This window comes from Porites lutea, chromosome 2 (genome assembly GCF_958299795.1).
Source record: "Porites lutea chromosome 2, jaPorLute2.1, whole genome shotgun sequence".
In the NCBI taxonomy this organism is placed as follows: domain Eukaryota; kingdom Metazoa; phylum Cnidaria; class Anthozoa; order Scleractinia; family Poritidae; genus Porites; species Porites lutea.
In genome coordinates, this window is record NC_133202.1 from 23,597,873 (window position 1) to 23,621,679 (window position 23,807).

General features: G+C 39.7%; 1 protein-coding gene across 1 annotated transcript; it reads right to left on the reverse strand.

Moving 5' to 3' along the window:
• Nucleotides 1-18,140: 18,140 nt before the first annotated feature.
• Nucleotides 18,141-18,986, reverse strand: LOC140925870 (beta-2 adrenergic receptor-like; the record flags this gene model as incomplete). Its single annotated transcript, XM_073375714.1, has 1 exon — nt 18,141-18,986. A coding segment is annotated over one exon (846 nt), but the record flags the coding sequence as incomplete, so codon positions are not given.
• Between the last annotated feature and the right edge of the window lie 4,821 nt (nt 18,987-23,807).

Here is a 23,807-nt window from a genome sequence, read left to right on the forward strand (position 1 = left end):
GTAAACAGAACAGTTTACTTTAAGATACCTGACTACATTAAGCCTGAGGGAAGAATCACCCGGCAGTATAATCCTAAGAACTTCATTCAAGATTACAGGCAATGAACGTCTTCTTTGCCGACTCTCTCACTTGTTTAAAACACTTGTCAGAAAGAAAAATTTCCTTCCTGCAAAATCCTGATGTAACCTTTCCAAAGACGAGCCAATCATTCTTGTATTCTTTCCTGTTTAAAATTCCTTCAAGGCACACGATGCTTTAGCACTACGAAAAATACTTTTTGAGTCACCGATAGCCCTTTCGGAGAAAACTGCAGTCGAGAACCACGGTGTGTTGTAACTGCAAGGCACGCAGCCGAGAACGTGATATATTTCGATAAGATCGCCGCCATATTCTAATGCAACTTTTCAAAGGAAATCCCTATCATCCGTATTACCTCAAGAAGGACATGATTGAAAACATACCCGGAAGTGGGCTGGCATTTGAAGATCTGCAAAGAAAGTACAGCAGGTTTGGAAAAGAAGGGCTTATTGCAATACTTTCACAACTACCCTCTTCTTCTCCCTCACAATCACCACGAGTGACCACCAAGGCTCGAATTTTAGCTACGATGGTCAAGTACTTTCAATGAAGAAAACAATTAGTGTTTTCCATCTTGTCATTCTATAACTGATGAGATATCACTGTTATTATACTAGTAAACACCCTTCAGAATGGTTTTCGTATTTTTCGTAGAAAACACATGTTCTCAGTAGCTATGTGCATTATGCGCATGCGGGCTTATGGCTCAAGCGCGTATCACGCGCGTGTACAGCCCGAATCACGCTTGTTTTTCGGATTTTTGTGACGTCGTGAATTTCTCGCGTTTCTTCTGGCCAACCTTTTTGAAATCACCTTATTTTTTAACAGTTGCAGTACCTTTATACTGTTTTTTTGTTGTTTTGTTTTGTTTTGCTTTTTCTTTTGTGAAACGTTTCAACCCAGGAGTCATTTCAAAAGTAGGTTGAGTTTGATCGTCCGGGTGAACGTAGTCCTGAATAAGACTGTTGTTGTTGACAGTGACTGACGTTTCAACAACCTGTGCGGTAGTCATCTTCAGAGTCAAAGTGAGTTGTATCACGTCAGTTGATGATATTATACTCTGGTTATTGATCTGATTGGTCAATTACGTCGCGATGTTTTTGGTTGTCTGTCAGTTAAGCCGTGATGTTATTGGCTATGAAGACTCGTAATTGGTAATTGGTGCGTTTCTATCCGTCTATTGTCACAGTTAAACAGTTGTCTATTGTTAGTCAAAATGTCAGTTCTCCAGTCGTTCTCTCGTAGTTAGTATTGCTTGATCTCGTCAATAAGTCGTTTGTACGGCGCTGGTAACTTTTGGCTACGATTCAGTGGCGTTTGTTCTAAGTTAGTAAACCAGCTTTCTAAAGTAAGACGTTGATAGTAGTCTGTAGAGTACGTTATACATTTCGCAGAGTTCCAGTCAATTTGATGTTTGTGGTGGTCAGCAATGTGATTGTTGACGTCACCATTCCTCGTCGCTCGTTTGTGTTCGGTCAGTCGCGTGCTTAGGTTTCTGCCGGTTTGACCAATGTAAGAAGCCTGGCAGTCGCAGCATTTGATCTTGTATACTGCTCCCTGTCCGTCCTCCGGTTTGTCTTTGTCCTTGACATTAGTAAGCAGTCGCCGTAAAGTGGTTATCGGTTTGTGTGCAACACGTATATTGCAAGGTTGTAATATACGTGCAATACTTTCAGGGTTTCCTCTGATGTACGGTATAGTCGCTGTCATAACAGGGCCAGAGTTGGTCTGAGTGTTGGAATCAGTGTTACTGTGGGTGTTCCGTCTAACAAAGTCCGTGTTGTAATTGTTCTTACTAAAAAACGTTGTTAAGATAATCAGACTCGTCTTGTAGGCTGTCAGGTGAGTCGCAAACTAGTTGCGCTCGTCTCGTCAGAGTCCAGATAGTAGTAGCCTTGAGAGAGGTCGGGTTGTACGAAGACTGGTCTAGTAATCGGTCGGTTTGTGTCGGTTTTCTTTTGTTAAAATCTGTAAGAGCTAAATTCCTCTATGAAAAAAAATTTCAGATTTCAAAATTTTGGCGCAACCGTCTTAACGCCCCAATGTTTTTTACCACTTTTAAATGTTAAGCAATATGTTAATATAATGTGGCAAAGTTTAAGACATTTCACCGAGGGAGATTAGAAATATTAAAAAAAATAATCAAAAAATGACAAAATAACTGCCTGTCCAAGGATGCGATGTCCCCATGGCAACGGACTTAATGCAGAAGATGAAACTTGATAAAGGAGTCTTTTATATGATTGGGTAACCTACGCGGTGAAACTTGTGAACAAAATTGTAAAGACAAAGTAACTAGATTTCCTTCTGTAACGTATGCTAGATAACTGGGGTTGTTGGTAGATACTCTAGGGAGCCACCTTAACGCTATGTGGGTTAGAAAGCTATATAGCTTAAACTGGACGTTAAGATGCGTCATTGTCTCAGTCAAGTTATCCAATAATGTTGAAAATAATGAGTGCATTACTATGTGTAATTTTGTTGGCTGTATCAACAAGGCAAAAAAGCACGGTCTGAAAAGAATAAAAATACTGAGGCAAAGTATAGAAGGTCACGCTGAAACGCTAAAGTTAACCCTCTCTCAACTGTTACTAATTTCAACTTTTGTTTCACTGCAGGTCGGTTTGAAATTTTTACTGGACAATTATAAGCTTAAATACGGAGATTCCTTTCCTCCAGCAACCAGTAAGTTGCATTCAACTCGTTTTAAGTCCCGAAAATTCAGCTTATTCTAGTTTTAATTAAAAAGAAACTATTAGGAGCCGGTCCATATGACTACATTAATTTTCTGGTTTCATGTATATTCAGATAAAATCGACCAGATACTTGACGATGCAGAGAATACTGAAAGCATGGTTAATCAGATTCTTTACCGAACCTTCACGTATCAAAAATGTCATGACAAAGCTTCTCTTCCTACCGGCGCAGAGGTAACTATACCATTTAAGTCTTGATTACTTGAAACGTGGTCAGAATGGGGCAAGGCAGAAACGAGGAAAAAAAGCACAACAAACTGAGTGAAAAAAAAAAAATACATGCAAATCGACAGGTCTGAATCATGTCCGTGACAACACTTGTTTACCAAGCGAATCCGCGCTAGGGATGCACTTTTATCTGATAAACTCATTCGTGAGTGCTAACGACGAAGAATACGTTAGACTTTTAGTAAACCAGTGATCGAGGAAAATGCTTTTGTTTTGCATTGTTTTGATCGTAACTTTTAGCAGAAAGATGACTGAGAGAAAAGGAGCATCGTTTGAGTTCTGGTGACTTTTCTTAGATGGTTCGTAAACGATTTACTCTAATATTGCCTTATTACGTTCGACAGAAGAGCAAATCTTTTAATATAACCGAGCGATGACTCTTCTGGGTCGCTTCTTCGTGGCACGAAAGCAGGCAATGAGCGCAATAATGCCATCAGACACAAGAAATTACGCTTTGTTTATAAAGAGCGGATGTCTGTAAATATCGACCACAGGCAGGAAAAATGAGATTTTTGAAAAAGCCAAAAAATATTATGTAGACTCCCCTAGGTATTCTAGTAATGAAAATATAAATTTTAGTTTTATTGGATAAATATTTTGGCGATACGGCGAATGTCAAGTTCGGGCGATTGACGGCCTCCGCCAGACCGCTTTTTCGGGTCCCTAGATCGGGTTACGAAAAGACCACGATTTCAATCAAATTCAAATATCATTCAACCCAAATAGCTTCTTATCGTATTAAAAGGGGTCTAATACACATACTGAGTGGTCATGTTCTTGGATTGATCCCAACTGGAATATTTTATGGATTTTTAAATATTTACAAAATTTTAAGGCTTTTACGCGAGCAAAATATTGTCAGATTTCAAAGGCCTAAAATCACATCCGATACATGATTTCTAACAGAAAAAGAAATTCTGCGTTAAAAAGCAATCTCTAAGCTTTCAAAATATGCTTTCAAAACTGTGGGCAACATATGAAATGAATTTTTGGGAACGCAAAATTCACAGAGCACTTGGGTGTAATTTGACCTTTCTGACTCGACGGTCAAGAGGTTCGGCGCGACACAAATCATTCCTTCAACAAATGTTTCAGCCAAAATACGTTTAATTTAGTAAATCTCAAGTCCCACAGTGATACATAGATGCTTCATATACATTAGGTAGAAAGTTTCATACCACTTTGTCAGCCGTAAAGAACTATTTCTCTGGCCCTCGGGTGCAGTAGTTGAACTCGCCTCGCGAATGTAAACGTGTGGGTCAAGTTCTTATCACGAAACAGCAAAGTTTTCAAAATCTACACCAACTATCTATCCTGTCTAGTAGATAATCAGGTCTACAATTTGTTTGTTTGTACCTTGTGTCCTTGTTTGACTTCATTCCCACAATGAAAACAAACGAAATTCCCGCTCGCTCGACAAGTCACGTGTCACGTGAAGGGGCCGTTTTAGACCTGATTGCGTTTTTTTAAATACGTAAACATTGCTGAGTTGTAAAAAAAAAAATCGAGTTTTAGCTCAATTTTTTTCTTACCATGCAGCTTTACCGATCTCAGGCTTGTGATCCCCGAGCGTTTCTAACCGCGATATGTACATTACGTGTTCTTTCTTGTTGTTTGTTCGTTTGCTTGTTTTAGTTCAACACATTTACCCCATCCTGATATAACTTAAGCGACTGGTCATTATTTATCGCCGGGGGGGGAGGAGGGGGCGGGGTGAAGGATTTGGGGCTAAACAAGGTGAATACTAGCCAATCTCCCCTTTGAATGTTACTTCCCTGACGTGATCCCGCCTAATAACTTTTGATGACTTTCACGATCCCCCCCCCCCCCCCAACCACATGTCTTCATTTTCCAAGCAAATTCAGAGTGGTCCCCCTCTGAATCCTTTTAAAGTTTTCACCGATTCCCCCTTTTGGGTTCTAAGTTACGACTGATCCCCAGCGGATAAATAATGACCGGTCCCGAATGTGTTTCGCAGTGATTATGCAACACGCTTATATGGCCTATCATGTGCAAAGAGCTGATAAGGGGCCGACCATTTGACTTTTGAGAGCTGGGGGGGAGGAGGATGGTAGAGGTGATTTGAGAAAAAAATATCCTGGTCTGATTTTGACCACAAAAAAGTCTTGCAAGGAAATACCTGCCATACAATAGCTTTGTATGTCAGGGAAAGACATTTTCTAGAATTAGAATTTTAATATTTGTAGAAATTTACTAGCTGGCAATGATGCTGTTTTATTTTCAGCACTAGAGTAAACTTAGTAAAACAAGACGATCCAAAAATCTATAAATATCGACGCCGCGATCGCTAGTTAAGACCGTGGTAGCCGGACGCCCTTACTTGACATGTGCTTTACACTAGCCTTATACAGCATATTGCAATACAATTGCACAACGGATTAGGATATTTCCAAACTGACAGAAACCAGGACAAACAGAGGAAGGGGGAAAAGTGTCGAACCACTACCAACAACCAAAAAGAACAATATCTGACCCTAGGCCCGGCCCGAGGCGGGGTTTGGAGGGGGAGGGGAGAGTGAAGTTACCGAGATGATAAAGGGATTTCTTTTTTGTTTTGAAATTTTTCATCACGGGATTTCTTTGGAAATAGGAAAATTTGGAAAATAAAAATATCCATAGACATTTTTGGTAGCTTGATTTAAGTAGGAATTTCAAAGGGTATTCAAAACAATCTGATTGGTGTAGTACCGCACGCGTACAATGCTGGCAGCGCAGTTCAGACTGTCAGATGAGAAAAAGTAAAATTCAGCGGATGGTACGATGAATAAGCCAACCACAAACATTTACTGATCCTGACATTGATCCTTCACGGAAAAATTTCAAGGCTTAGAGAAATTAGGGCTTGAAAATTTGGGGGGTTAATTTTCGGTTCTAAGATTTTTTTGGTTTCGTCGGGAATCCGACAAGTCTGGTAAAACTGCACGGTAAAAAAAAAAAGAAAATTCAGATTGTCGGTTCATTCAAATGGCATATCTACAACATGTAGGATAGAAATGGATTTTTTTCACAACTCAGAAAAAATCGCTGTGTCGTGTTTACGTAACGCAATCAAGTCTAGAACGGGCCTTTCACGTGGCAAGTGACATGTCGAGCGAGCGGGAATTTCGTTGCGCTGTAGTTTGCATGTCTCAGTTTCATTGTGGGAATGAAGTCAAACAAGGACACAAGGTACAAACAAACAAATTGTAGACCTGATTATACACTAGACAGGATGGATAGCTGGTGTAGATTTTGAAAACTTCGCTGTTTCGTGATAAGAACTTGACCCACATGTTTAAATTAGCGAGGCGAGTTCAACTACTGCACCCGAAGATCAGAGAAATAGTTCTTTACGGCTGACAACTTTCCACCTAATGTATATGAAGCATCTATGTATCACTGTGGGACTTGAGATTGCCTAAATTAAACGTATTTTGGCTGAAACATTTGTTGGAGGAATGGTTTGTGTCGCGCCGAACCCCTTGACTGTCGAGTCATAAAGGTCAAATTACACCCAAGTGCTCTGTGAATTTTTCGTTCCCAAAAATTCATTTCATAAGTTGCCCAGAGTTTTGAAAGCATATTTTAAAAGCTTAGAGATTGCTTTTTAACGTAGAATTTCTTTTACTGTTAGAAATCATGTATCGATGTGATTTTAGGCCTTTGAAATCTGACAATATCTTACTTGCGTAAAAGCCTTGCAATTTTGTAAATATTTAAAAATCCATAAAATATTCCAGTTGCGATCAATTCAAGAACATGACCACTCAGTATGTGTATTAGACCCCTTTTAATACGATAAGAAGCTTTTGGGTTTGAATGATATTTGAATTTGATTGAAATCGTGGTCTTTTCGTAGCCCGTTCTAGGGGCCCGAAAAAGCGGTGTGGCGGAGGCCGTCAATCGCCCGGACTTGACACTCACCGTATGGCCAAAATATTTATCCAATGAAATTAAAATTTATATTTTCTTTACTAGAATACTTAGGGGAGTCTACATAATCTTTTTTGGATTTTTCAAAAATTTCATTTTTCCCACCTCTGGTCGATATTTACAGACATCCGCTCTTAAAACTTTTAAACATGCACAATTGTTGGTGCGACCAAAGAAGCCTTCTCTTACATATAGCTTGTGTTCAGGGGAAGGATACCAAAATCATTTCGGTCAAGGTAGTCGTGTATATACTACTAACAGTTACATCTGCATAAATGAGCGTTCTGAGGAACGGAAATTTCGATATGTTTCTAGCGAATTGGGATAACGTACGCAATTAGGTGAGCGCAGATCCGCCTAGTGGCATGCTGTGGGCTCAAACCTTGGCCGGACCACTACTCAGGCCTTTAACCCTTTGGCGACGGACTGGGTCAATTCCGTTCCGTAACGAACGATGCAGATTCAGCTACTTATACTTCCAGGTAGTGCAAGTGATTAGGTTGGTAAGCAGCGATCTTTGCACAGATAACTCACTCGGGAAATTCTGACCAATCCAGCTTGAGTTACACACCGAAAAAAAAAAAATTCACTGACTGCTCTTTGCAAAATGAATTTGTCCCTATCCTGGACAGTTGGCGGGGCACAACTCCTTAAGAAAAATGATCAGCTAAGTAGCAAACTAGATAAGAAAAGAAATGAAAAGGAAAGGAAAAAATGGGGGGAGCAATGTATCAATGCATAGTTAGTAGAGGAGACTGGTTATGAAAGTCGGCAAACATCAAATTTGAAAACAACTGTGCGTAGTTTATGCTGGAAGCTCCCTGACCTTGTACCATCCTTTGTTTTTTGTTCACAAATTGTGACTGAAAAAATTAATGCTATTTTTCTATTGGTCAGCAAGTTCAAAATGATAAGAATGCTATTGAACGTTGTGCACAGTCAGGTCCAAAAAAGCTAACAAAAACATGTAACAATTAAGAATCTAACGGGTTTCATAACCATTCCACTTTAAAATAACAACTGTGATCAAAGATCAAAATAAATTGGCCAGAAAAAAAAAAAAGAATAAATTTGGCTTGTAATTAAGCATGCGCTAAAAGCACAACAAAAGGACGACTTCACCAGCGAAAAATGTCTGATTGGTCTACGTGCGACCGCGTGATATTGCCAAAATCAAAATGGCGGCAACATACCTCCATCGTTTGTTTATATTTTCAGAATAGCATAAACTTTTAATTAGCCTTTTTCTTCTATTCCTGTAAGATTCGTTTCCTGCGATGCTCGCTTTTTGGCCGGTTTACCGGATTCAACTTTGGACTTGTTTAAGCGATAACTCTTCACGATCACGAAGGAGAACAATATTTCTGATAAAAGCTGGGTCACTAGAAAGAACGGCCTTTGTTCACAGCTCAATGCCATGGAGAAGTAAGACTCTATGGGTCCTTTGAAATTGCTTAGACACCTGGAAGTTATTTTATTATTTCTTTTCTTTACCGAAAAGATAAAGCAAAATTATGTTTTCTCCAGCAAGACTTTCTAATTTATATATATATATATATAAAAAGAGCTTGAACATGAGCTAAATAAACTGTAGTGTCTGCATTCATGTTCTTTTCATTGTGAACGGGTGCAATATTAATATAAAAACTTTAAAGCCGTCTATGCCCGAGTTTACTCCAAACTTTAAGCCCCTATGAGTTTAATTTGTGATGATTTTTTTTTTCTTGGAAAGAACTTTTGAATACTTAAAGCATGTTAACTCTATCATTCATTCATAACTTTGCTCCAAAAAAAATTAAGCCGAAAACGTTGGACAGAAAAACAAAAGCATTCATAGAAAAATTACCCTGTTCATCTCCTTCCAGGATCCAATTTTCAAGCAAAGAAGCAACTGAAACTAAAACTTCAATCCTATAAAATTGCAAGCCTAAATGTACAGCAACTGTGCACATTGTAAACATAAGTTTTTTTACAAATCAGAATGTTGCTGGTCATACCGAACTGTAGCTCCAAGACGGTCTAAGCTTTTTAATAAAAACACTTTCACATTTTTTCACTCGCCAGTTCAAATAAAACTCAAGTTTCCGTAAAAACTGTAATAATGTGCAACAACAATGAAATGTGCATCGATCGACAAAATCACGTTTCGAACTACGCACTTTAGAAAACTGCCGCAACCCGGCCGCTTTCGATCCACTAGCCACAAGACAATTTACACAGCAAGACAATAGGGCCGTTTATACGAGAGAAAATAAGCCGCGGCTTACATAAGACGCGAACACCCCGTATAAATGGTACAAAATCTATGTTCACGGCTTATTCAACCAAAGGCCAGCTCAAGCCGCGGCTTATCCTGGCCGAGGGGTTTTGGGATGGGCTTATCCAAGCCGCGGCTTACCTTGGACGTGAAAGTGTTCGTGTAAATGCACTCAAACGTTGTCCGCGGCTTGCTGAAGCCGTGAACGACTGCTGCGCATGCTCTGTTTTCAGTTATATCCCAGACCTTCACGGCCGAGAGACGCTCGTTGCAGTGGCGGGAAAATGACTTTTAGTGTTTACATTTATGGCGGATAGAGATTCATGTAAAATTAGAAATGTGTGGAGTGCCCCAGAAGAAAAACAAATCCTGCTCATATGCAGCGAGCCTGAGATTCCGGGGCAGCTCGATGTCTGCGTTACCTCGGCAAGCGTAAGTTCTCCGATTTTAATTTTAAATCTACGCTTGTTATAAGTACAACCTGGCCGCGAACTAAGCCGTGAACCATTTATACGAGCAGTTCGCGTCTAATATAAGCCGTACTCGTATAAATGTTTCCTTTCGCGTCTTATGTAAGCCGCGGCTTATTTTCTCTCGTATAAACGTCCCTAATGGCAAAGAATATTTCTTTACCTTCTTTATAATTTCCTTTTGTACCGAATGACACGAGATTAAGTTGAACCAAGCGTAAGCTTATTTTTCTGTCATAAACAGTGTAAACACACGGAGATTTAGCATCTTAATACAGTTTTTCCAGCAACAAAGTACAAGCTGTCATATTAACAAAACAAAGCTCAAAAATGTCTGTCCCTCTACGTTTTTGTTGAATCCGTGATAAGAAACTTGAACTACACAACAAAAACATTTTGGATAGCGATGTACTAATACGCTCTTCGATCAACAGTCGAATGTTGTCGAATGTTAGATTCACAATCAAAGTCGAATTTTGACACCAAAACGGGATACACATTTAACAAAACTGTCGCTTCCGTGCAACTAAAAAAAAGCCCAATAAATTTTCTTCCACTACTTTATAATTTCTTTTTGTACCGAGTTGCACGGAACATGCAGTAAACAAAGAGAGTAAAAATTACCCACCTTTTTGGCATGTCTTCCACATGCAAACCAGCGATCTCAACGTCATCAACACTGAATCAGACCATGCCACTGCGAGTTTTCGCCAGTTCCAGAACGCTATATTCCCTAGAGAACACACTTCCACCAAAACTTTGACCAAAATAATTTTTGATCTCTTACAGTGGCAAGAAATTGCAACGCTGTCACTCCAAAAAAATGCTGTCATCGCTTCTTTCATCTCAACAACATTTCGCGGGCGTTTTTGCCTCGGAACCAATGACATTGCCTGAAATAGATCACGTGTCATTTTCAGCAGCGTAGACATTTTTCGCCGGTGAATCTTCAAGGGCTTCAAAGAGAATGAGACACACACACCGGAAACTCAGGAACTCAGGAAAATTGAGAACATAACTTTACAGACTTAAATGCAAGCTAACATTTAATTTATCATCACTATAAAATAAGCACAGGGGTTAAAGAGGGAGGCGTTTCTGTTGACTTCACAGGCGTGGGAAGCCCATGAAGCTATACTGGTAGAGGGGTACCTTATAACACATCAGCCAGATCTAAGCGATGTCTATGATCTGTATGATAATCATGATGCTGCATACAAGATACCCTTTTCCTGCAGATTTCCACATTTTGAGGTAAGAATACACCATTTTCGCGATGACATCATTTAAATGCAGCCGACAAAATGCTTTAACGGCCATTATATATAATCTCTCATTTTATGATATGCGGGGTGACCCGCCGGGGTTGGTTACTCCATCTGCCAGACCTATCAACGTAGAAATTTTGCTCAGAAGCAAAATTATTTCTTTCCAAGGTGATGATATTGGAACGTGGGGAAACACGATGGCTGGGGATAGGAGTAGTGTTTGGCGATTACGGCACGGACTCGTTTCCTGGATGGAAGAAAGGAACAGTTGGATATCACACAGATGACAGGAAAATTTTTGATACAGTAGCGTGCTCTTTCGGGAGAAAGACTATAGGTTTGTAATCTACATTTTGTGTTCTGATTAACGAAGGCAAAGTATTACATTGGATGGCAGGAATATGTACCACACTTTGGAGAAAAACGTGGAAGAAAATCTGCTGCAAGGAAGCATAGATAGAGGATATTACACGGTGGCGAGAAGATATGAATTTTATGTTCGAGTGGCAAGAACAATATCTCACGAGTGAGCGAAGCGAACGAGTGAGATATTGTTCTTGCCACGAGATGAACTAGATGAACTCAGATGAACTACTACGAGTGCCTATTAACTTTTAAAGACAGTTGTTGATTGGTAAGGAGTTTAATTATTATCATTATTATTATTATTATTATTATTATTATCCATTCAAACTATTTCCCCGATTCTGATTGGCTAAAAGCACACCCAAAATTGACCACAACCAGCTACTGATGACCAAATTAGGAAGAATTTTGCGATGATTGAACCGATGACGTCAAAAGTTCAGCTTTCTTGCAGGTTCATGCATGCTGCCCCTGCCCGGGTGATATGGCTGTGCGAATGCGTGAGGTACTGGCCAGGCCGTAGGTTGGTGTATGTGTGCCCTTTGCTTTAAGTTTGTCTTAATGCATCGTTAAGCGAGAAGACCTGGGGACGAGGTTGAGTTGTTTTAGTTGTGAAAACAAAAATGGCGGACATATAAATCACTCGTTTCAAGAGTAAGAACTAGGCGAAATAATTATAGCTAAGGCATGGCAAAAACAGCAAGAAGACATCTCGAAGGGCAACATCCGCTATCTGGAGAATATTTGCGGAGCTGAACAACCCTAAACGTGCACTATCGAAGATGAACTGAACATCGATGGAGGTAAGCATGTTTTAGCTATGTTTTTAAACTAGGAATTATTTTGAATGAATAATAAAACAATTATTGAATTCGGGTTCATATCATATGAAGAATTATGGAGATCTCTCAGGGTGTTATCCGCGAACACTCTCCTCTATCTCCATAATTCTTCATAAGATATTCAGCCTCATCCATTATCTTTTCTCTCTCTCTCTCTCTCTCTCTCTCTCTCTCTCTCTCTCTCTCTCTCTCTCTCTCTCTCTCTCTCTCTCTCTCTCTCTCTCTCTCTCTCTCTTTCTCTCTCTCTTAACAAGGCCCTACCGCAGCTCGCCGAGGTGACGTCATTCGATGCACTGTCGTGTTTGAAGACAAGCTAGAGACTGATGGTCAAATCCGAATTCCTGTTGTTTTTAGTATAAACGGAGGCAAGATAATTCCCGAAGATAATAACCCATCTTATATTGAATACAGCATGGACAGACCTGTAGATCTGTTTCCTTACCTGGCCTTTCAATACGAAAACAGCGTTCTGGCTAAGGTAATATTACCGCGGTAAACAGTCTGTTCTAAACGTGGAAGAGATCCATAGCTAAATTGTTGTTATGAAACCAAAGTACTTAGGTGCGTGCCAATCCAAAAAATACAGAGTTTGTAGTGAGAAAGAATAGAAAGAAACGAAACAAAAGGATCAATAAATAATGATAAATAATTTGTAAATTGAAGATCGTTTACCCTCTAAGGATGAGCTTTTTAGTGGGGAGGGGAGGGGGTCAGGATCGGCTAGACTAGGCGGTAATGGAGTTTTGGTGTGTCCCTGGGTGAAGCATTTGATCAGGGTCAACAAACAGCTCCGTTCTTCAAGTCTCTGTCTTCGCAGAGTGTGTGCAAAAATAATTTCGGCGAGCATATCGTGGATGGAAGGAAGGAAGGAAAGAAGGGAGGAACGGGGAAGAAAGTAATTATAACTTTATTTTATGATGAAGGCAGATTTCAGTTTTAGCATCTACACGGACAACAATTAAATATACCCTGTAAAGTGATCAAGTGATTAATTTATGACGGGATGTATTTGTTTATAATCCCTTTACAGACACCTCTACAATACGGGCACCTTTTGTGTCAATGACATTTTTGCTAGTTTTATCCTTTTCAATCCCAGAAAATGGTAAAAAAGTAAAAATTAGACAAATGTTCCCGGCTTCATTTTGTAAAATGCTGAGACACAGAAACAGTCGACTCTCTCTAAGCGTCCACCTATATAAAACAGACACCTGGATTTGGTCCCTACCTTTCTTCGCTCCTTTTCTTTGACTCTTTATAAGACGGACACTTAGTGCTGGCCCCAAAGGTCTCCGTCTTTGAGAGAGTTAACTGAAGTCACCAAAGTTGATCCATTTGAATATAACCACCATAGGATTTTGTCCACAGACCCAAAAATTTGAACTACCTTACGAAACTCCATCTGATCTAGTAAGTTATCAACCTCCACTTTTCATAATAATTACACCTGTGATGTGGAAACCTCGCTTATCTCATTAGTTTCTGTCCCTGCCAGGAGGGCCTTAAGGTTTCAATTCGCTTGCTCGATTTTGGCGAACTCGAGAAAGACTCTGCATCGAGTAAAATCTTTGTCGAGCATGCACTGCGTGTTGGTAGGAAATAGTTCCGAACCCAAGCACAGGGCGCAGAGGAGTTATTTTTTTATCGCAATTGAAACAAAAGTTTTACTGCCGAACGCACGAGTGGCCTGTGTTTACTGTAGAATCTGTATGAACTTGGTAAAACATTATCCATTGCTCCGGAAAACCGCTGAAAGTAATGACTGCGAACGAATAACAGTTACTAACATAGAAATTTTTGCTTCATTTGCCAATAACTCCTCCGCTTGCTGTGCCTCATGCCTAACAGCTGTGCGCTTGATACAGCGGCCTCGGTTATGACCATCGGATTATCAATAACCATATGCTCGAAGTCGGAAATAAAAAGCTTTGTCACGACGTGATAACAAAATACTGGGCTGCATTGACCTCAAAAGTTTCACGTGATTCAGCCAGATCCTCCTTTTCTTCTCCTCACTCAAGAAGTCAAAAGGCGGCTCTGATCACGGGTTGATTGTTTCTTTGCTGCGAACGTTTGACTGTATTGTTGTTAAGGTTGCTTTTCTTTATATTTGCCTCAGATGTGTGCAAGAGAGGACATTGATTTTCAAGGCCAAGAGTTGACATCAAAAATTGCCGAAGTGGTCGAATCCAAACTTCAAACGAAGTTAGAATGCGTGGAGAGAAACCTTGAAACAAAGTTAGAATGCGTGCAAAACCTTGAAACGAAGTTAGAATGCATGCAGAGTAAACTTGATGCTTTGCTGGAGAAGTTAGGTGAAGGGGAAAGGAATAAGTGACTTTCATTTTCAAAAGGAGTCGCTATGAATAAAGCGTCATGAGAAAAAGTATGGGGAAAAACGACTGTTTTGCGTGTTTGATGGAAGCTCAGTTCAATAACAAAAGGACTGGTAATCTGCTCGTTAGAAGCATACTGTGTGTTACAGTATAAATAACATAAAACTCCAACCTTCGTAGTAAAAGGGGAAACCTCCCTTATGTTATAAGTAGGTTATGCAAATTTTTTATCGCTTTTAGGTAGGTTCTTGAAGATCTCTACAAGGGGAAGAACGCTGGTCTGGAATTGCGATATCAATGTAAATTGCAATTACCATGTATTCCATTTTATCCAAAAAGTGTAGACTAAACATTTCGAATGCTTTAGTTTTAGAATATATCGTAGATGAATACATGTAAGTTAATACACTTGATAGTCTTTTTTTATACTTGGCTTAAAATGGCTTCACCTTGTTTTACCTGTAAAGGCATATTTCGAATTAATGGAAGTCTTCTTAAGTTCCATCGTCCGTCCGCCCGCCATAAACTTCAGAGGGTTGAATCATTTGGTTACTTTTTGTCTTCAAGTGCAGTAAAATAGAACATGGCAAATTCTTAGCACAGTAAATTGCAGTGCAGTAGGTTGCACTATAGTACAGTTGCTGTGCTGTACGGTGATGCGCACAATTAAAAAGACAATTGTCTTGAGGGATTGGTGCATCTGGATATAATTAAGACATAGCATACGTGTCAGCTTGAGGTACGGGCATTTATTAATTAATTCCTTTAAGAAAGGTTGCATTACATTCATAATATATTCATATAGAAAAACGTTTCTATATATATATATTTTTTTCATCTAATAATTTTAAAGGCAATTCACTATACCTTATGTATAGTGATCAGATTAAAATAACAAATTAATTTATCAAGAAAATTTTGTAATAGCTGCTTCGTTGTTGACTGTTCAAAATAGACAACGCCGGAGCCCATTGTTTATCTCTTATGCCCATTGCCACGAGACTGGAAGCCAGGCAAGGACTGTTAGGATAAGAATAATTGTTCTTGCAAAGCATTTGCAACAAGTCGGCCGCAAAGCCTTTCCTTTTGCAGCCCAATTCTTACTGTTAAAATAAAAATTACCAGAGTTACCCCAGAACTTTTTAGCATGATTTAAGCACTAATTCAGCGGAAGAAAATGTAGATTGGATAGAGCATTTGCCTTATCAACTTTACACAAAAAAATATCTTTTGCATGCAGCACAAAAGGTTCATAAGCGATTCAGTTCTGGATTTGTGCACTGCCATCAGTGCTCTGTTTAAATAAAGGTTTGTAACAGAAAACTATCTCGACCTTAGTTTAGCAAAGGAGATGTACTTTCAGCAGAAATTATAATAAATTAAAAACTTATTAGTCATGCGTACATATCATTTCTATAATGTAGTCCTTCAGCTTGATTTCCCCTCTTACTGTCACTAGCACGGACGAATATCCAAAGCATAAGAAAGACTGATCAGACTTAATAGCATCATACAAGTGTCGACTGCTCGATTTTTAACGACGGTCGATATACTGGCAAAGTTTAGCACAACGAAGGCAAACTTTTTTTGTCAAGGCTCGTGGTTCTCGTGGAAACTCAAACTTTAACTACAATTAAGAACTTTAATTATCTTCTTCACTGCTATTGCGGCATATCGCATTCAATTGCTAACAAAACAGGAATGTCGAGATTTCCCTCCTCGACCACCTTCACATTTCTATTGTTTTCCCTCCTCCTCCCCCACCACCACCACCACATTTCCATTGTTTCTCCTCCTCCACCACCACTATCACCACCACCACATTTCTGTTGTTCTTCCTTCTCCACCACCACCACCAACACCCTCGCCACATTTCTATTGTTTTCACTCCTCTTACTATTTTCCTACCATATTTGAGTTTGGCCTTTAAGGCCTGGTTTTGGCCTATTTGGCCAAACAAAAGCAAAGGACATGTGGTGAGGGTGGTGGTGGTGGAGGAGGGAAAACAATAGAAATGTGGTGGTGATGGCGGTGGTGGAGGTGGAGGAAGAAAAACAACAGGAATAAGGTGGTGGAGGGGGAGGGGAAACAATAGAAATATGGAGGAGGTGGGAAAACAATAAAAATGAGGAGAGGGAGGAGCAGGAGGGATAGGTAAGTAAGACGTTGTCTTCCGTCCAAAAAAGGGCTAGTTTGCCTTCGCCCTTGTTACTATGTAAGATTTGCGCGCCAAGAATCATTGAACCAGAATTAGGACAATCACAGCGGCAGAAAATAGAACTTGTATAATTACGTTACAGCTCAGTGATCGTAGACCACGGGCGAGTTTGACTTTATTTCATAGACACCATGAATTAACCCTCGGACGTAAAAGTTGGGGTCGATGCCGCCCCCCCCCCCCTCCCCTCTCTAAGATTTTTCTGAGTTTTTTCCTAAAGGATAAAACATCAGCACCTGACGAATTTCAGTGGCTGTTCGTTCATCTCTCGCGCACATTTGGAGACAAGTTTAGTGATGGTCAGTTGCTGTGGTTACGAGACATGACGTGATAAGTAGCAGGTGGTCAAGCCATTTTTGGGTAAAAATACATGTTTTAAATTTCAACTTGTTTCAGCAATAAAAGTAAATCTTGTGGCTAGAATTATGCAAAGTGCTTATTTCTGTGTTATTTTTCATGTAAAGCACAAAAAAATACCATTTTTCCTGGTTTTAACCTGATTTCTAAAAAAATCCAATATTACGGCCAAGATGGCGACCATTGTTGGTGACGTCACGGGCCTTCAGCACCGCCACAACCCATAAAATATACCTCATCTTGTTAAGAAGATCAAAGGCCTTCCAGTAAAGGTAAAACTCCGGGGAGGGGTTACATCCACCCACCCCCCCACCCCACCCCCACTTGTACCACGATGGGGGTATGAATTTGCTTGTAGAGGTTAACCAATGAGAACGCTTCTCATTTTCGAATCAACCAATCGAAAACGAAGACATTTATTGACCTTAAAGTAACTAGAAAACCAAAAACAACTAAAAATAGCACACGACCTTATTTTAATGAAATTCCTGTGCATTTTATTCATGAGATAAAGACAAAAGGCTATGACGTCATCGGCGTTAATGTATTCCACGAACCGCAAATTAATGAGATTCCACCGCAAAAAAAATCATCCCTCCTATACTACTCTTACCAACATTAATTCTTTCCTCGAGAGCAACCTCGTTATATTTTTAAGATAAAATGGTTTGATATAAGAAGTAATTATTGATCACAAATTACGCTTTGATCTTTTATCAAATTCTTTCAACTAATTCTTAAGGGAAAGGTCTGAAGATCAGTCTGGAGAATTTCTATGTGGATAAGCGGATTGAGATCCTGCCCCGTTAAAAAAGATGTTTTGTTGCTCTTCTAATCCCTAAAAAAGTAGCCCTCAGATGTTTTATCCCTACTTTGAAAATATTTTAACAAATTAAGGTACACGAAAATTGTGAGTCTGATAAAACCAATATGATACAAGAACGTGGCGAATCGCCTTTCTAAGCTTTTCGTATCTTAACTAATGCGTAAATCAAGGCATTCAATAATGAACTCAACAGTCCCGAAACTCTCACCCAATGCAATCTGCGGTAGTTGCCAGAGGGGAAGATCGCCTATGTTTGTAAAATACATTTTCCATAACAAAACATGGTGTCCAGCAGAGGACAAAAACACCAACAAACAGGAACACTGAAAAAGCCATGTGCCTTTCACGCGTACGAATGTTTTCGGAAAGATTGTCACTGCCTAACAATTTTTCACTCTCTGAAATAGAAAGATCGAGATCTTGCCGAATCCATTTCCGCACCAAGAGAAATATCCGTGAGTATATAAGAAACATGAGGACCATGACTGGAAATCCGATTGCGTCGGTGATTATGAGCCGGTACTCTGCCTCGTTGCATCTATTCAGAAGAGAAAGCAGTGCCACGCACAGGGCAATCAGCCATATGTAGACAATGACCAGTCTTAAGTGTGAGTGAATCAGATACTCCTGGCTTTTAAGTGGCGCTTCGACCATGATGTATCGCTCAAATGCTAGTGTTAGTATAGTCAAGGCAGATGCTACCATGGACGTATACAGCGAAGTGAAGGCCACGTAGTACAAATTATATGATACATAAAAGTGAGATAAATCCAGTAACAGTTCGCTTGGAATACCTACGATTAGGTCACATACCGCCAGATTCAAGATGAGGTAGTTTGGAATAGTCCTCAGCTCACTGAACGGGTCCTTTACGATTGCGATCAAAACCAAAGAGTTTCCAAAGACGGTAAGGAAAGACAATAAAAAAGCCGTGGCTGCTACGCCGCCAGGAACATCTATAACAAGAGGACAGTCCAATGGAATAGCGGACGAGTTCTCTGTGAAGGCTTTTTGGTTGTCTGTGTAACCTGCGCAGAAATATGTCAGGTAAATACATCAAGATCAAAATAACATCTTACACTTGGCGGATGCATTAAAAATGAGCTGGAAATTTGTGGTGAAGCTTGCACGTGCAGTTAACTCTCTCCAAGACGGACACCTTTGGAACCGGCACTAAGTGTCCGTCTTATAAAGAGTCAAATATAGGGAATAAGCAAAGGCAGGGACCAACTCTAGGTGTCCGTTTTACAGAGGTGTCCGTCTTATAGAGGTGTCTGTTAAGAGAGAGTCGACTGTATTATTTTACAATGTAGGTCATGTGATAATACACTAGAGAACTGTTCCATTCAAATTTCTTCCTATTCACGTGCATATGAGCGCATGATTTATTTAAACAGGGCCAATACAGTTTCACAACTTTTACATAGAAAACCAGCCCTGTGTCTTAATATTTCGACCCCCCCCCCCCCCCTCACATTTTGTGCATTTTCAAAATATCCCCCCCCCCCACTCCCTCCCGGGAAGGTAATAAACGATCGGTCCCTAAGAACTGGGATTTCAGCGCGATTTCTGTATCGCAGCAATTTCCACGCCGATTTCCAAACTAAACAGTCCACATCGGATAGGTGCTTATAATACGGATGGCGTTTTGTGTCTGCACGGAAAGCTATCCTCTGTAGTGTCAATATGGCTGAGACATGAATCATCTGAGGTCACAAGAGTAATAGGCTCTTTGCATGACTTTATCACGTGACCTACTTTCGGTAAACTCGAAAACAGTCACAGTTTGAAAAATTTTGTTAGGGCAAGCTGAAAGAGCATATTAAAATTAAGTGACCTGAGAATTTTCAGCCGTATATCTCAAAAATAGCGATTGCAACGACCGCCGAAAGTTAAAAGCATTTGTATGGGAAAAACAACTTTTGCCACCCAGTCACGCTTGCATGGTTTTCTATAAGAAAATCCATGTAAATTCTAAAATTTTTAAACTGTCGTTAAATCTTTCCTTTACGCATTTAAGGGCTCAAGTTGTCTTTATGGATTAAAAGGAGATTTGAGCCCTGTAATGCTTAAGGAAATATTTCATGACAGTTTTGAAAATTTCGAAATTACAAGGATTTATATGGAAAACTGGATGGCAAAAGTTGTTTTTGTCATACAGATGCTTCCAACTTTCGGCTGCCGTTGCAATCGCTACTTTTGAGAGGTTACCTAATTTCAATATGCTCTTTCAGCCTGTGCTAACAAAATTTTTCAAAAGTGAACTGTTTTCGTGTTTACCGAAAGTTGATCACGTGATCAAGTCATACAAAGAGCCCATTCTTTGGCGAACGGAAAGTTTCCTTCGAGGGTCACATCAAACTGAGCTTTAAACGTAACAGTAAAAACTCAAATACCAGAAATCACACAGAACTGAAAATTGACGTGCGTTTTGACAAAAATCATCTGCATTATAACTATATAGATTGACTTAGTAATGCTGAAGGGGAGATGCAGTAGTGCTGTTGAAGGCCGTCGAGCAGTTATTAAATCGCCTAAATGGTATCATGCATGGGTGAGGTTAGTTCCTCTAGAATTTGGATGGTTTGCAATATCTGGCATTTTTTGGAAGAATATTGTAAACACACGTAAATAGAACAGCGTGCCAACCAAAGAAGAACATAAGGAAGCTTGTTTTTCGGATTTGCCAAAGACTGATGAGATTAAAAACTGTTTTCTTCTCAGAGAAAATTCGTGCTTGGTGTATTAATTAATAGGACTGATGTTCGGTTCCCATACTTTTTTGTATGCACAACTACAGTTTCCCAGCCATGTATAGCGGGAAAGCAATTCGAAGTCCTAATTTGATAACCACAAGCCTTTCTTTTTCAAGGTTGTAAGTTAATCTTCAGATTTAATGAGATTAAACCATTGTTTTGAAGTTACAGGTTGTCTTAAGTCCTTATTTCACTATATTGCAACAATAAAATTTCTGCCAGGACTGTGTGACGAACAGGTGACACTACAGTCGCATGTTGAAACTGCTCAATGCCGTCATAAACCAATTAGCAAGTTTACATGTAATTCGTATGAGTGTAACCTATCGTGCTTAACCAATTCTGGTCTCCTTCGCGGCTGTCCGTCGGATGCCATCAAGAAGAGCTATTTAAGGCATTTTCCGGCCTCTATCTTGCTTAAAATTAAAGGTTCCAAACTATCCGAAACTTTGCATACCTGTCGAGTATTACACCGGACGTGCTGTTCCCAAAGCTTTATAATAGCTTGCGAAGCTCGCACAAAAGACTTTCACCGTCCTCTCAAGTTTTGCCTTTCGCTTTCCCCCTCCCTACTTCTTTTGGTTCTCTTCAACTTCCCGTTCTTTACGTTTTTCTTAGGCCCTTTTGACTGAATTCCCCTTTGTTTGGATATCATTTAAAAGTCATCTTTGCCCTGCACAATTCAGAATACAAAGTTATATTACCTTTAATTTATGTCTCTGAGTGAGTTACTCTTTTTAAATGGTTAAGTTGGTAATTATTACATTTGTGATCAAATGTTATTACATTTGTGACCTTTATTACATTTGTGACCAAATGTTATTACACTTGTGACCTTTATTACATTTGTGACCAGTTATTACATTTGTGCCTTCAACAACGTTATAGTAACTCGGTGCTGGTCTGCCATTCTGCGCGATGCATGTCATGGAAGCCCTAATTCCTCTAAACATACACAGCCCACGACCCCAATCACCAATGGCCTTCCACTCTGGCCTTCCTCTCCCACCTTCCTTCTGGCCACTTAGATGTAGATTCTATGCACCGTCAGCAGTTTCTTTGTTTTCTTTCTACACTTCAGGGTCAGGTCTGAAAGCGCAGTATCGCAGTATTGCGGTTAACGGTTTCACGTTACAAGTCCGCTCATATTTGGGACTTTGCGGGTGATAGCTATGCGGCGGCCATGTTTGTTTTAATTCACCCACTTCTATTTTAGCTGAGAAATTGTCTTCAAAATTACGTTTTTTAAAATAGAATTCGATAATCAATAAGCAAAAGAGTTCTAAAAAGTGGTTTTTCTTCTTAAACGTGGGAGTGGTTTTTCTTCTTAAACGTGAGATTGTGAGGTTTCATGGTGAAAAAACCTTGTGGTAAATCACTTACCTCTAAAGCGTGGTTTAGCAGTATAAGGGTGAACCTCTTGCCGCAAACTTGACGGCAAGGCCCTGGTCACGTGACTTCTTGACGTTCGCAGTTCGCGAGAAATGCCGAAAAACCTCAATCTTAAGGCCTCTTAAGATAGTACTTTTAAGTGTGACGAAGGAATTTCCCCTGTTTAAACAAAGATCGCGTCTTAATCATATTTATATTCACGTTTAAGAGACGGGAATGGGTGTGCAGCTCGAACTGTGAGCCTGAGTGTTTATTGCCCTCCAAATAACATACAAAGTTCAACATCATAACTAAAGAATGGTATACAAATATTCCTAAATAAGGTCACTCAGGTTAAACTATTCACCTGCGCTGCCTGATACGAAAACCCATAAACCCAATAGGAATAAAAAAAAAAGGTGAACGTATTCCCCAACCGATGCGGTCCCACAGCCTCTGGGGGTTTAAGGTAAAAAATCAATCTATAGATGAATAAAGTAAGATATAAAAATAAAAGTTGATAGTCCGAGAGTTAAGATGAATGATGAATACATTACAACTGCCAAAACCTTATACACCTGACAACAATAGGGTCAATTAACGCTATAGCGGCTCACGTGCGTTCATACCAATAGGAAAGTATTTACATTCTCTGTCACTGCTGCTACGTTTAGCTCCCCCGAATGTAAACACATTATGTCTTAGGTCTATGTCAAATGGATGTGTGAAACGGGATCAGGTGTTCAGTTTTAAAGACGGGTAGTCCGTGCCGAAGAGACGGAAAGACCGACTCTCAGGAGGCAGCCGTTACATATTGTGGCAATTGCATGCGATGTACTCAGAGTACCTCTTTCGAATCAGCCAACAGTCCAAGCAGACGGCGTTCAAATTACCTCCAGTCAGTCTAAGACCCAGGCGCACGCCATTGACTAACAATACTTAGTGTTACCTATCAACAGAAACCGCCCTGGAAAGGGCATGACCAAAATATCATTACCAAATAAACATGTTTCAAATCGTGACTAAAATTTAAACTTTGACAGGCTCTTTGACGTACACTACAGCTTACGATATTGAACTATTTTGCTTTTATTGTTTAGTGTAACTAATGTAATATGTTGTAAAAAAAGATAATGGGTTACATGGATCACACGTGAGAAGCAGGTCTTTGATGCGAGAGGTGACCCATTTTGAATTTTAAATTAATAATGTTTTAATCTGAAAGTTGATAAAGTACAATTCGTTTATCGTTTGACAGACTAATAACAACTATATAGTCATAAGAATATATTTTTTGACGTTGATAGATAAATGGTCTTTTTCAGAATAAAACCTGTCTTTCCTGTTTTTTAGTGTTTTGATAAACCCCTCGGTCGCAGCTGAGCGCTTCTCAGCGGATAGACAGCAGCATTTATTTCCTAACAACATTTCTAATAGAGTGATAAATGACAAAGAAGTTGCTCATCGAATCTGCACCTTTATTTTAAAGCATCTTACACTGTAGTCGCGACTTAGCTTTTGAGAATGCTCTCCTATGCGATTCCTCTTTACTTATGCTTGATCTCAAGTGAGGCTTTATCAACAACAAAAACATCGTTCCCAAGGGCAATTTTTACGAAGGAAAACTCGAGATTGAAGGGATACTCTTTTAAATGGCATGTGACCTCCAGCCAGATATCATGCACTCAAGCTTGCCTCAGGAACCCAAGATGCTACTCAACAAACTTCAAAGAAACTGGACTAC